We start from the raw sequence: 16230 nt of genomic DNA on the forward strand, positions 1-16230 counted from the left end.
TTTTTAAATTATATAAAATGAGGAAACCTTTTTTTAAATGAATTTTATTTTTATTGTAAACAATACATTAAACTTTTTAAATCATCTGGTTATAGGATTAGTGCCAGGCGTATAGTATTTGACAATTACATCAGTACGGTTGGAAATTTGTGAAGTGTCTAGAAACACAGTTAAGTTTTCATTTTTGTCAGCACTCAGCAGTTCTTTTTTTAATAAGAAAATTATTCATCTATCTGATCTGACAATAGCGTCTAAGATTTTCAGTTGTTTTGAAATGGCTTTCTAATACCACGCTTAGCTCTAGGCGTAAAAGTAATTAAATATTTATAATAATAAGCTGCCATAATTATATTAAACATTTAAATTACCCTTCAAAATTTATGAATTAGTTATATGTATACTACCCACTATCTAATAAACATGTTACCATATTCTTATGTTCCCATAATATTAAAGAAGGTCTTAAATTTATTTATTCTTCCTGTTTTTACATTTGCATGTCATGGTGGTATTTTTTTCAGAGTAAATATTTAAACAGTTTTAGTAGAATTTAAAAAAAAAAAAAAAAAAAACATGAGAGGTGTCGTGAACACTCGGTAGGTACTGTGTCCCTGCCGTTATAAATTATGAAGGAATCTTTTCAAGGTTTTATTCATCAAGTTTGCAAATCTTATGAAAATCAAATTTGAAAAATTTATTACAAAGTTTTTTATTATACCATGCATATTATGTAATATGCATGGTATACTAAGTTTAGTCCCAATTTTGTAACGCTTAAAAATATTGATGCTATGAACCAAATTTTTGTATAGGTGTTTATAAAATCACCTAATTAGTCCATTTTCGGTTGTCTGTCCGTCTGTCTGCCAACACGATAACTCAAAAACAAAAAAAGATATCGAGTTGAAATTTTTACAGCGTATTCAGGACGTAAAAAGTGAGGTAGAGTTCATAAATGAGCAACATAAGTCGATTGGGTCTTGTCCAATGGGTCCGTAGGACCTATCTTGTAAACCGTTAGAGATAGCACAAAAGTTTAAATGTTAAAATGTTCCTTATCAAAAAATAAACAAATTTTGCTTGAAACATTTTTTCGTAAACATCACTGTTTACTCGTGAGGGCGAAAATTAGGCGTAAATTGTATAGTATGTATTATATGGGAATATCAGTTACATATGTGTGACATGTATGTATGCGTAATGTGACAGAGCAATCAACACTATCTATACATGGTATTTGAACAATTAACTCAGTCAATTGTTTGTTTTCACTTTTTTTTTAAAGATTAGAATCTTTATCATTTTGAAGTATTAAAATTCGTTTTTGAATGTTTTATAATTATAGTTTTAATAATTTTATAAATATAAAATTATTTTGTTTTCACTTAAAAAATATAAAAATTTAATTAAAATGTTGTTTAGTTACCTAACCTTGATTTCATATGGCTTTTAAACACTTAAATTTTTGTAAATTAATTTATTCCTCTAATTTTTATTTTAAAATTCTTTTATATCCTATTTTATAAAGAACAGTTATTTTTGAATTAATCTTTTTGATTTCATTCTTAGAAATTAAATTTAAAAATTATATTATTCTTAAATACACACACCATTTGCTTGCATTTGTTGGTTTATATAAATTAAGTTTAAAAAAAAATTTGTGTCTTTTATTTACCAGAACAAACAGAAGAATTAAAGTAAAATCTATATATATATAATAAAACTAAGTCGATAAAATGTGCGGGCCGATAAAACTTAAAAAGGAGTCCCGACACGATAAAGGGACTTATGTGGTGTGATAGCCCTTTATCCCTCCTCGAACAAGAAAGTTCCCGTTTTAATCTAAAGGGCATGTTTTTAAAGATATAAGGGACTTTCCGACCCTTCAACTTGGAAATTAAGTGCATTGGCGCCATCTGTTATCGAATATTTGAACTTCGTTCAAGACCTCCAATAGTCATAGTGTATAGTCTCCATAGTGGCGCCATCTGTTATCGAATATTTGAACTTCATTAGAATACTCTAGAAGGTGTGAGAGAGAAATTTCTCGAATATTCTAGAGCCTAGCTCTCTGAATATATAAGAGCCCGGTGTCGCTCACCAGAGTTAGTTTAATTTGAACAGCGAAACGAGCGATTTCAAAACGAAAAGAAGAGAAGTTATCTGTGAGCCTTTATTTAGAAGTATCACGTGTGAGTATTTTTAATAGTGTGTTTAATTAACTCTCGATTTTGAAACGAAATAGAAAAAAGTTATTTGTGGGTTTTTATCGTGAAATTTCAAATGTGAGTATTTTTAATAGTGTTTAATTAATTCTAATGGTTTTTTTTCTTTAAATTGTAATTTTCTTAACCTTCAAAAAGTCGCGCGGCGTCGAATTGATGCCTTCTATATACTTTTGGCCGTAAACAAAATATCGCTCGACCGCTTGAAGGTTAAATATATTTTTTTTTGTCTCAACGTACCCCACGTTTCCGTTACAAAATGTTTATTTAATTTATATTTTATAGAATACAATGCCCAGACGTAAGAGAGGAGGAGATTTGGCCAGTTCTGCAGCGAAACGGCGAAAAAAAAAAGAATCTCGAAGAAATGAAACGGAAGAAGAGCACGAAGCACGTTTACAGAATCAACGGACCAGAATGAGTAACCTGAGAAGCACAAGAAGCGAAGAAAGAACAGCAAATAAAAGTACTGAAGAGTCGAGAATTTTAAAAGATAATCTAACAAAGGAAGCATTCCACTACGAACCGACGAAAAAATATTACAATCATAAATACGTTGTTATTGGAAAAATGAATAACGTTTGCCAGTTTTGCCATGCAAAAAAATTCAGTAAAGAAACACCAGGTCTCTGTTGCATGAATGGAAAAATTCGATTACCACCAATTGAAGCACCTCCGCAGGAATTTCTGCATTACATGCTCGGGGAAACACTAGAATCAAAACACTTTCTCCAAAATATAAGATCATATAACTCCTGCTTTCAAATGACTTCTTTCGGTGCTACTTCGACTAACACTAATAGAAATGAATTTGAATATGTATTTTCAATTCAAGGGCAAATTTATCACAAAATAGGATCGTTACTGCCAATGTCTAACGAAGACCATAAATTTCTACAAGTATATTTCATCGGAAATGAAGAACAAGAAATTGATCAACGATGCACAAATTTTAATGGACTGAGACGCGAAATAATCCAAGATGTACAGAGGATCTTACACAAGTATAATCAACTGATTTATATATTCAAAACAACATTAGACCGCATGATTTCTGATGACTATAAAATTGTAATTCGAGCCGATAAAAGACCACGTGGAGAACACGAACGCAGATTTAATGCACCTCAGGTAGATGAAGTCGCCATTGTAGTTGTGGATAATGAAAATACAAGCCGTGACATAATTGTACATCGAAGAAGAAAAGGACTACAACGCATTGCAGAGACACACCGTTCATATGATGCTCTTCAATATCCGTTAATATTTCTGCACGGAGAGGACGGATACCATTTCAATATAAAACAAATTCATCCTGAAACAGGCATAGAAACAAACAAAAAAGTCACTTCTAAGGAGTTCTATGCTTACCGCTTAATGATCAGAGACAATGAAACATATAATCACATACTCAACACTCGCCGTTTATTCCAACAATTTCTGGTAGATATGTACGCAAAAATAGAAGCAGAACGGATGCTTTACATAAGATTGAATCAGAAAAAACTACGCACAGAAGAATACATCCACCTTCGAGACGCGATCATGAATGACGGCAATATTGACGATATTGGAACAATGGTAATCTTACCCTCATCATACATAGGAAGTCCAAGACATATGCACGAATATACACAAGATGCCATGACCTACGTAAGAAAATATGGACGACCTGATCTCTTTATAACATTTACATGCAATTCATCATGGCCAGAGATCAAAGAACAACTAAAATACGGACAAACCTCCATAGATCGACACGATATAATAGCCCGAGTTTTTCGACAAAAACAAATACGATTTATTGAAGTCATCACAAAATATCACATCTTTGGAACTGTTATTTCATGGATGAATACAATTGAGTGGCAAAAACGAGGATTACCTCACTCACACAATCTCATATGGCTACACGATAAAATTTATCCCACGGATATCGACAAAATCATCCGAGCTGAATTTCCTGATCCACAAAAAGATCCGGAGCTTTACAACATAGTAGTGAAAAACATGATTCACGGACCATGTGGATCATTAAATTTCAATGCGCCATGCATGAGTGATGGAAAATGTACGAAAAAATATCCAAAACCGTACTTGGACGATACCAAAACTGAAGATGACGGCTATCCCAAATATAGAAGACGATCACCGAAAAACGGTGGCTTCACAGCAAAAATACGAATACAAGGCAGAGACGAACTGGAAATAGATAATCAATGGGTAGTACCGTATAATCCACTACTTTCCAAAATGTTCCAAGCACATATAAACGTTGAATACTGCAATTCAGTAAAATCTATTAAATATATATGTAAGTACGTAAACAAAGGTAGTGATATGGCAGTATTTCAAATAGTCCAAAATAGCGAACAAAATAACAGAAATGATGAGATCCTCATGTACCAAATGGGAAGATACATCAACAGTAACGAAGCAGCGTGGAGGATTTTTAGTTTTCCCATACATGAACGCGAACCAGCTGTGCAACATCTAGCAGTACATTTGGAGAATGGACAGAGAGTTTACTTCACAAAAGACTCGGCTAGAAAAATTGCAAGCGAACCACCTCAGAACACAACATTAACAGCTTTCTTCCAACTGTGTCAAACAGATCCATTCGCCAGAAAGTTATTGTATGTCGACGTCCCTATTTATTATACGTGGGACAAAACAAGGAAAATTTTTCAACGTCGGAAACAAGGAATGCCAGAGGAGGGTCATCCAGAAATCATAAAAACTAACGCAATAGGTCGAGTATTCACTGTACATCCAAACAATGCCGAATGTTTTTATCTCCGGATGTTGTTACACGAAATACGGGGACCAACAAGTTTTACAGATCTCAGGACCGTTAATGGCTACCTATGCCAGACTTACAGAGAAGCATGTCAACGCTTAGGATTATTGGAAAACGACAACCACTGGGAATTAACACTACAAGAAGCCACACTCACAGCTTCAGCTGAACAAATTCGAGAGTTATTCGCTATAATATTAACAACATGTAACCCATCAAACCCAAAACAGCTATGGGACTCTTTCAAAAGGAGTATGAGTGATGATATATTGTACCAAGTCCAACAAGCTAATCCTGAACTGACTATAGAATTCAATGACGAGATCTTCAATGAAACACTCATTCGCTTAGAAGATAAATGTTTAGCAATAAATAATCAGGCCTTAGTAGAACTTGGAATGCCAGCACCACAAAGAAATGCTTTTAGTGTGCTAAACTACGAAATTATGAAGGAAAAAAGTTACAACATCAATGAACTACTTGAATACATTGCTCACAACAAACCACTTCTCAATGACAATCAAAAAAAAGTTTACGACGTTATAATGAGCCGGATAAATAACAACATTGGTGGAATTATTTACTTGGACGCACCAGGAGGCACTGGTAAAACGTTTCTCATAAATCTAATACTGGCGGAAATACGTGCTAAAAAACTCATCGCACTGGCACTAGCATCATCTGGCATTGCAGCCACACTTATGGAAGGAGGACGAACTGCCCATTCTGCCTTACAACTACCATTGAATATAGCCGAACAACAATTCCCGGTATGTAAAATTTCAGGACAATCTGGACGTGGTCAAATTTTAAAACAAGCTAAAATTATCATCTGGGATGAATGCACCATGGCCCATAAAAAATTTATAGAAGCCATGGACAGAACATTACAAGAATTGCGAAAAAACTCTGAAATAATGGGAGGAGCTCTACTCATACTCTCAGGAGATTTTCGACAAACACTTCCAGTTATTCCCAAGTCAACATCAGCAGACGAGATCAATGCATGCTTGAAAAAATCACATCTCTGGCCACAAGTACAAATACTGCAATTAACAAAAAACATGAGAGTTGAATTATCAAGAGATGAAACAACAGCACAATTTGCTAAAATACTTTTACAAATCGGCGAAGGTACATATCCTACTGACCAAACGACCGGCCTCATTGAACTTAATAGTGATTTCTGTAATATAGCCACTACTGAAGACGAACTAATCGACAAAATTTATCCAAATATTATTCAGAATTATACTAATGCAGAGTGGTTATTTCAAAGAGCAATTTTGGCCACTAAAAATAATATTGTTGACGATATCAATTTTAATATTCTAAAGAAAATACCTGGTGAAGAGAAAATATATAAATCGATCGACACGATGGTATCCATTGAAGAAAGTGTCAACTTCCCCACTGAATTTCTAAACTCTTTACAAGTACCAGGAATGCCATTACACTGCCTTCGTCTGAAAATTGGAACTCCAATCATACTACTCAGAAATCTCAACTCCCCAAAATTATGTAATGGAACTAGAATGATCGTAAAACAGCTATCGAATAATATCATTGAAGCTGAACTTATTTCTGGAAAGACCAAAGGACAGACAGTATTTATACCTAGAATACCTCTGATCTCTTCGGAATTGCCATTTCAATTTAAAAGACTGCAGTTTCCAATAAAATTAGCCTTTAGTTTTACAATTAACAAAGCGCAAGGACAAACTTTAAAATATTGTGGCATTAACCTCAAAGAATCCTGCTTCTCTCACGGTCAGCTATATGTAGCTTGCTCAAGAGTAGGAAATCCAAAAAATTTATGTATATATACTCCGGACAATAAAATGAAAAATGTTGTTTATAAACAAGTATTGTAAATAATGAGAAAACGTTTTCAATAAACTTTTTTTTTACTTTTTACGTCATAGTTTATTTTTTTATTTCGACTCTACCACGTCATCTCATATCAACTCCCGGGCGAAGCCGGGTTTTTAAGCTAGTGTTACAATAAAGTTACAATGCCTTCATATATTAATGACATTATGCAATCATATAAATAAATAATCATTCTCATTTTTATATCAAAACACGAATTGTGTCAAGAAGAAAATTAATAGCCTTGGTGATAAGTTGATGTTTTATAGTTCATAATATGGGTCATAATTTTGATTGATTATTAAAAAGATGAAGTGTGTACTAATAAAGAATGATGTTCAAATCTCTTGTTCTTTTAAAATTTCTGTGCACTATTAGGTATTCCGTTATGAGACAACGATTAATATTTCTTTGAGTTTTATCATGTTTGTCTGCTAATTAAGGTAGTACGAGCACCAAGTTAATTTTACATTTAAAGTTGAAATTATTTGTACCTCATTTGCATCTTTGATGGTGAATTTTGTTATAACTTCATGAATGTAGCCGAAAAATAAGCATTAAATTTTTCGATATTTTTATCAAAATAACAAAAGTATCGTAAATTTTAAAAGCTAAATAATTAAACAAAATTTTCAATTTTCGATATTTTGAAAATCACTCTAAATATAAAAAATTTTACGTTTACTTTTCGTCTAATATTGTCTAAGTTTTAACATAATTCACCATCAAAATTGAAAATAAATATTTTTTTAAATTGGTGCCTCCATTATCGCGCTCATACATCTTTAATTAGTCGGGCATGGTTTTTTTTGTTTTCAATAATTTATTAAAGTTTTAACTTTACTTTAAATAGTTTATTTTTTAATTTTCACCTAATTGTTTTATGAAAACATATCACCCATCCACCGTTTTACCATAAAATCAATGTTAAATATGCCTACTTTTGAAGTCATTCATTTATTTAAGTTTTTTTATTTAAATTATTAATTCTATTTTGTTGTTAATTATTAATAAAAACAGTTATGTTTTTGATTAAAAAAGCGGTAGTGACGTATTTACACCCGTGAAGGCTGTGACCCAATCGAAATCACGCATACATTTTTCAGTTTATGTCTATGTAAAATTATGTTTAATTAAACAAACCATTTATCACTCAGCTAATTTTTTTTAAGTAATTTTCTTCAAAACTCAAAGACATGCAACTTCTCTGTTATAAACACTTAGAACTAATTGTTAGTTGTTAATTTTACTTGTTATTATATTTCATTCGTCATTCATAATTGAGCTAGTAAATAAATAAATATAATAACAATCTCATTATCTCCCGTCTAATCGTTTGGCTTATAAATTAAAAATTGTTAATACTTAATAATAAAATGAACAAATCTAATATTTCAAAATCAATGAATCAAAAACAGAAAGTACTTCAAACCCAGCTACATACTTAAGCAGATCTACAATATAATATACCGTAATCTCATTACTTGATTATAATTCTCTTAATAATTTACATTTGTGTTGATTTAAAGCCTTTTTTGTCTGAGAATATGAAACTCTGAACAGCAAATATGCAACCATGCATAATCAACCATAAATTAAATTATAAACATTGTATAAATAAATTATACTTGAATACTTATTATGACACATCAAAGACATAAAAATTTATAACGATTTTTATGTTTCTTTTTAAAATTTCTTGATAGAAAATTCTTTAATTTATCCCAACATCCTAAATCAAAATTCTTTACTTGATTTTTTTAGCTTCGAATTGCTCCGTGATCTGTGATTATGTCTGGTAGGTTTATTTTTAAAATATACAAATAAATGTGGTTAAATCGATTTAGAAGGCATAAAGGTTAACAAATATTGATGTTCACGAATCGCAGAAAAGGATATGATGAAATCAGGAAAACACAGATCTGTAAATTTTCTCGATTACTTACTATTATTGAAATGGAAATATTTATGAGACACAATGGTCTAGATAATTACTCCAATACATAATATAAAACAAAGTCGTTTCCGTCTGTCTGTCCCTAATCCCTCTGAATGCTTAGATCTCTAAAACTACGCAACGGATTTTGATGCGTTTTTTGTAATAGATAGAATGAGTCAAGAGAGAGGTTTATGTGTAACACATACATAATATAGTAGAGTTAATGGTTGAAATAGGGGTTGAATAGAATGTGTTTTAAAAACTCAAAGTTGTGAAAGTGGGGATGTTACCCAGCAAAGCGGGCTATTCACAGCTAGTTTAGTAATATTTATTATTAGCTAGGATAGTAGGATATTTAGTTCTATAAATTTATAGAAACTAGATTTGAAATATTTTGTGTGGTAATGTATAGTTGCAGTATTATGAAGAATATTTATTATCACATGCAATGTTTCGAAATTAGTGAATTATTCGTTAAATACTGGTCACACCTCTAATAGTCCTTTACACTTTGGCTTGTTTTATTTTTTTAAATAAATATTGAATGAATTTGTATATACATAAATCAATCTTGTTTAGCGAAAGGAAATCTTAAAACTTTTTTTTTTTCAAAGAATAAAGTGTTGTGAATTTATTATTTATGAATTCGTTGGTAAGATATCAAGGACTTTTCAATTGTATGCAAATAAATACGGGTTTGAGGGCAATGGTCAATTTATTTTAAATTTGCAGTACAAATTTCGATCATTCTAAAGTCTATACCAGACAGGCGTCGTATTGGAAAAATCAGTAATGACGCCAAGCAATCAATATGGCAGGTTGTTTAATAAGCAGTTCTTTTTCACATTTGAACAGTGTTGTTGTATGCTACTATGGTTTTTCTTTCTTTCCATCTTCTAATATTCTATCCATTCAATGCCTGCTGAAACTCAGTTTATTGTTAGAGGCACAGCATCCTTTTTGTTAAATGATCAATACGTACTTGTAACTTCGTGAGTGGCTCCTTTGTGGCGAGTCTACCAAAATTTCTTTCGAGGACATATTTCGAAAGAGATTCGTTTTCAAATAAGCATGATAACGTTACATTTAAGCTATCGGTCTAAAAAAACACAGAAGGAAATTTGTCGGACACTATGACTACTTGAGAACATTAATATGATTATTAAGCTTGCCTGCGGACTTTTAAGCCTCTTATCAAAGTTCTATTTAAAAGAACCGCTTGTCGCAAGAGAAAATGATTTTCCAATAATCTTCTGTGCGTATAAATATAAATTTATTTTATTACCATACTTTTAATAAGTACTTAATACATGGTTTTGCAATTACGAGCCTTAACCAGCTTTTATATGTGAAAACTCTGGAAACTGTTGAATTTTCTTTCTATTGGCACAGGAAATTTTTTATTGTGTCGTAATCATAAAATTAATTGATATTAAGTTTTTCGTATACTGTATTAAGATGATAATTGAACAACAAGAAAAATTTTGTCTCTTGTTTTAACAGTATAGGTATGTATTTATAGTCCAATAAAAAAAAAAGCAATTTCCAAGATATCGCACGACACTGTTTTATACAATTAACCAAGTTTTTATTTGTTATTCTATTATCTTCTTTTCTACCCTTTCTGATTAAAATTCCCAAGCATAGATATTATCGTAATTGTTATCGGATATACTTATAAACAATCTTCGTTTATTGGTAATTTAAAATAAAAACTTTTATGACATTTAATAAAGAAGAAAATTTCCTATACATTACACAATACATTATTTTATTATTATTTTTCATAAATATCTTCCTGCATCTTGAAAAGAGGAAAATGAAAAATCATAATAATACACACATACCCTGTGGCAACGAGAATATCGTTGTATAAACGTGTTTGTAGTAAGTATATCTTTCTAACCCCTTGTATTATTATTCGACAATCTTCTTATCAATTGAGTTAACTTCACCAACCATAATGGTTTATATGGGATGGCAATAAAAACATAATATAAATAAGAGTATTACTGTTTTTACGCTCATACGTGTTTGAGATATGCGTAAAAAAAATTTGGAGAATTGTAGTTTTTACTAACCGTATGTTAAAAATGCGTGGCTTCTATTAATTTTTTTTTGCAAACATAGTCAGCTGTAGCAATCAAATAAGCTATTAAAAGTTATTAAACCATGTAAATATGAAATATATCATAGCATTATTTAGTTCCAAGTTTGTAACGCTTAAACATATTGATGCTACGAACAAAATTTTTGTATAGGCGTTCATAAAATCACCTAATTGGTCCATTTTCGGTTGTCTATCCATCTGTCCGTCTGTCTGTCAACACGATAACGCAAAAATGAAAAGAGATATCAAGCTATAATTTTTAAAGCGTGCTTAGGACGTATAAAGTGAAGTCGAGTTCGTAAATAAGCAACATAGGTCAATTGGGTCCGTGGGACCCATCTTGTATACCATTAGAGATTGAACAAAAGTTTTAATGTAAAAATTGTTCCGCAAAAAAATATAAACAACTTTTTTCGAAAAATTTTTTTGTAAACATTATTGTTTTCCCACGAGGGCCCAAATTAGATGCAAATTCTATAGTATGTATTATATGGGAATATCAGTTATGAATGTGTGGCTATCTAAGAGTGTATATCTTTCTTTACTTTCTTTAACTATTGCGTCATCAACACTGTCTATACATGGTATTTCAACAATTACATCAGTCAAGTGTTAGTTTTCACTTGTTCATTTATAAGTTTTCTTTTCTGCCTACTTGTTTGCCACTTGATTTGTTCAATAAATACATTCAGGATTTAATCAGGATAAATAATGTTGAAATATTGCGAAACTCGCTTCCACCAATATACATATGCTTTAAATAAAAATGTACTACTTGTTATAATACAAGCTTATTAGTGAATGATGAAACTTATGATTTGTATATTGGATTATAGCTTTTCCAGTAGTATCGTAGATCATACGCTGTTAGAATTCCATTTGTCTGAATTTTATTTAGGTTGAATAAACATATATTTCTGTGAGAAATACAATTTCAACATACATATATTTTGTATTGATACAACTTTTCTCAAAATAAGGAATCGGATTTTTATAAGCTTAGCGATGATATTTTCTGATTTTTTCAAGAAGTGACTCTTTTCACTTAAGAGAAAAAAATGAAATGTTAATTTTCATATCAAAATTTCCATTTACTAACAATGGATCGATTGCCGTAAGTTTAAACAGGATTAAAAATATAATACAATTTATTTTAGATTTTTCTTATTAAATAGGGGATAATCTTGATGTGGCCATAATACCCATAAAAATGTTAAACTAGACTTGATACCATGACAAAAGTTGAAAGTGAAATAAAAATTGGTTAAAAAACGAAGAAGTTATACGCAATCAAAGATTGCACTCAAAGGTTCCCCATCTCCTTTTGACAAAACAAAGTTTAATATGTAATTTCTATGGCGATACCCCGTATAACGTCACCAGTGGGTATCTTTCTCTTTGTTTAGTTGGAATTTTAAGTTCATTTCTTATATACTCGTAAGGATTTTTAAAAACCAATTTCACTTTTGTATTTGTGAAGTGAGAATTGTTAATCTGAAAAGATAAAAAAAATTCATTCAAATCACCTATTCCCTATATCTCTAATATATTTTATAATTGAAACTATTATTACAGAAGTTCATCTTTCGTTAAGTTAGAAAATAGTTGAATCGTCAAGTTAAAACACTTTTGAATATATCAGAAGCTAAAGTTAGAAATACAAATAATTGAATTTCTTAGATATTAATAATCTAATTTGAGTACATTAACATAAGAAGTAGGGTTTCAAAATTTTGTTGCACACTTTTTTTCCCTAAAAATATTATCCTTATGAATCAACTGTTTAAAAAATTATTGTTGATCTTAACACTTAAAAAAAATTGGAAACTACTAATTAATTAAGAGATGGTGGAATTGAGAAACATCAAAAAACAAATTATGACATTTATATGTAATTTGCAAAAATTTCCAATCAATCCATTTTATTATCTTATCTTTATCTATAATTTGATTGGGTGAAACCATTTTGTGGTTCATTTTTAACCGCAAAATCCAATGCGGTGAAAAAGAAGTCTGTAGTTTGAAAACTTTTTAATGGTTATTTTGTTTTTCTTAACTATTAAAATATTATAAATAAAAATCAGTTCTTATCGTCGGAATGGAAGTTTTTCTCCCTTTTTTTTCTGTATCAGCTCTTAAATAATACCCTGTTGGGATCAAATTTTGTAGGTGTCTGTAATGCACATGTAATTGAGTTAGTGTGTATATGTTTCCTTAAGATTGTAATTTCCGGCAGATTGTAAACGGGCTATCAGTGTTTTATTTATTGCTGTTGCGATCCGGAAGGGGATTTTTTATGCAAGCCGACTTAAATAGAAGTGAACTGAATCAAATATTTTTAGTAAATGTAAATCTACTTGCAGCTCCCAACGGGAGCACTAGAGTTTTGGTAAAAGGGACATACGGCAATACCAAAAACCACTGAAACCTGCGCTCAATCAACAGTCGTTGCGTTTGGCTCAGTTGGCCTGGGTACATCTCATTTCGTTGGGTTTTGTTGGTTTGGGTCAATAGATATCACAGGTTGGAGTGGTGTTGCCTTTCTGTTGGATAAAGATAAAGGCAAATTTGTAATTTGACTAGTTAGTTTAAAATTTGACGGAAAGTACGATCTTACGGTGACATTTATAACAACACATAGACAACATAATATATTTTCTGGTGTTATGTTTGTCAAGATATGAAATAACAAATAAAGAATAAAATAAATAAATTTTTTTTGATAAGCATTTCTCTTCCCCTCTTTGCGCTGCTATGAATCTCACACTTCAAGTCTTTTAGTATAAAAGGAGATGAAAAACATGATTTTGAAATACTCATATAACTTCTGTAATAACGGTAGTATATTAGTTATCATGCATGTGTACGAATATAATATATAAGAATGTATGTATGTTCGTCTGTACATACAGGGGTGGACTATTTGAATCAATACATCTAGATATCTCGATTTGAAGTTAGCCAATCAAAAAATAACTTCAACAAAAGAATAAATATCTCGTTTTTCCTTAGACCCTTCTTCAAACTGAGTCGATTTTGAGGATTGTTGCCTACTTTGTTAGTGGTACCGAGTACGGAACCATAAACTCGAACTTGAAACAAAGCTAAGAACACTATCCATTAAATTACCTTTCAAATAAAGCAAAAAATATCAAAATAGGTTCAACCGTTTGGGCGTTACGATGCCACAGACAGACATATAGATACACACACATAACGGTCAAACTTATAACACCACTTTTTATGGTTCGGTGGTTTAAAAAAACTTCAATCGCTGGCCATGCTTTAAAAATCTGTTAAAAGAAGTGAAAACAAACAATTGACTGAGTTTATTTTTGAAATACTGTTTCAAAAATCTGTTTCAATAACCGAAACCGAAAAACATAACCGAAGTACAGTTTCAACAACCGATTATAACAGTATGTTTATCATAAGAATTGCTGAAAAATCAATTGTTTTCTTCTTTTCTATTATTTCAAATTATAAAATAACATGGGAGTTAAAAATTTACAATAAATTAAGTTTATCGATTGTGTTTTGCTATATTCGTAATGATTAATTTATTGGATTTGTTTCTTGTTTGTTTTTAATGAAATTCGATATATTATTTCCTTGTGCCAATGGTACCTTGATTACATGATTTTTTTTTAATATCTTAATATATATATTTCTTGTGTGCGTGTGTATGTAATTGAACTCCTCCTAGACGGCTGGACCGATTTTGATGAAATTTTTTGTGTGTGTTCGTGGAGATTCGAGAATGGTTTAGATTTACAATTTGGTCCAGTACAACTGTTTTTGAGGGCTCCGTACCAAAAAAATGAAATTTCATTAAATGGTGGGAGCGCATATAAATCATATCACATTATGTATACTATGTGTACTATGTATTTTTAATAGTATTCAGGTATTGTCAATAGGCATTTATTAGAGCCATATGCGAGCGCAGCGAGCTCTACTATCAAAGGTCAGGCCAAAGGTCGAAGGTCAGGCCACTCCAATAAATAGGAGTTAAATTGGGGTTTAGCGGTATGGGTTTAGCGGACAGGCTAAACGTAGTATAGGTATTCATGAATTGGAGTTACGTTTTTACGGGACAACGTCCGTCGGGGCCGCTAGTATATTATAAATCTGTAATTTAATATTTAAATGGTTTACTTTATATTTTAATTCATATTTTGTTGTACTGTCAATTTTTATGCAATTTCGTTTGATACATTATTTTTTGATACATTTATTGATGTGCTTGATACATTATTTTTTGTTTGTTTTAGGTGAGTAAATATTGAATATTATTTTAATAATGTTAAAAATATCAAACGTGTATCAGCAATTATCCTCTGATGGGTTTCTTTTTGGTAAGTAAACACACATTTAAATAATTTTAATACATTTAGCTAATTTTTTTAGGCTTTTTCTTAATTTTTGATGATAATAGCAGTTAGTACTTCAATACTATGAGGACTTCAAAAAAATTTAGAAGCTCAATCAGTATAGTCTTAGTTCTTTTTTTGAAGTTACATTAGGGTTCGCAGATGAATATCTGCGAAATAATTGTTGTAAATTGGTTGCTTAATCTTTTTAGCTGATTTTTTTCCTTTTCAATTTAAACTTGGTTTTAAAAAAAATTAAAACTGCTTTTATTAATATTTAGGTTAGGCTAGGTTATATTGGCTGCCCACGAAGGGCACACTTAGGCTATAGAGCCCATTGTGATACCATGGTTTACTACCTTTCCGCTGATAATTTCATTTATCAGCTCCTCAATTTTAGAGGCTGAACGCACCTCCTTCATGCATATACCATGCACTACACCAGCCCATTACAACTATTAATTAAATTAATTTTGTTGTGACGGCGGAATCCGAACCCGCTACCCTAAGCATACTGCGGACGGAATTGGTTCGCCTTAACCAACTGAGCTAATAGGCGACTTATTTATATTTGCTATGATAAAAAAATTTGTCAACATTTTTTCGCGCGTCATTTTCCGGATGATTTCCTGGCATCTTTACATCATCATTCCTACACATTATATATTTTTTTGCGAATTTAAATATGAAACAGCTGCCGACCACATCTTATTAAATTATAATTCAAAATTAATGGGTTTCAAATCTGGGTGTATTATGAAAAACGTGATTTTTTTAACTTTATGACGTCAAAAAAAATCCAAGAAATTTGAATTTAGCTCTATCACATCGAAATTATATTTAATTTTAATAAACTAAGTATGGAATTATACTACATTTGAGTCATACTTTTCAAATTTTTGGTCAAATTT

The 16230-nt window shown here is 31.0% G+C and overlaps 1 protein-coding gene across 1 annotated transcript in view; it reads left to right on the forward strand.

Moving 5' to 3' along the window:
- Positions 1 to 2001: 2001 nt before the first annotated feature.
- The window catches only part of LOC123297922, a 67790-nt gene continuing 53561 nt past the window's right edge, over positions 2002 to 16230 (forward strand). The window contains exons 1-2 of the mRNA XM_044879754.1: positions 2002 to 2285; positions 2511 to 6407. Of these exons, the coding sequence (XP_044735689.1) occupies positions 2517 to 6407 (3891 nt within the window). The 5' untranslated portion in view covers positions 2002 to 2285; positions 2511 to 2516. The remainder of the gene's footprint in view (positions 2286 to 2510; positions 6408 to 16230) is intronic.

The sequence above is a fragment of the Chrysoperla carnea genome, chromosome 4 (genome assembly GCF_905475395.1).
Source record: "Chrysoperla carnea chromosome 4, inChrCarn1.1, whole genome shotgun sequence".
Taxonomy (NCBI): domain Eukaryota; kingdom Metazoa; phylum Arthropoda; class Insecta; order Neuroptera; family Chrysopidae; genus Chrysoperla; species Chrysoperla carnea.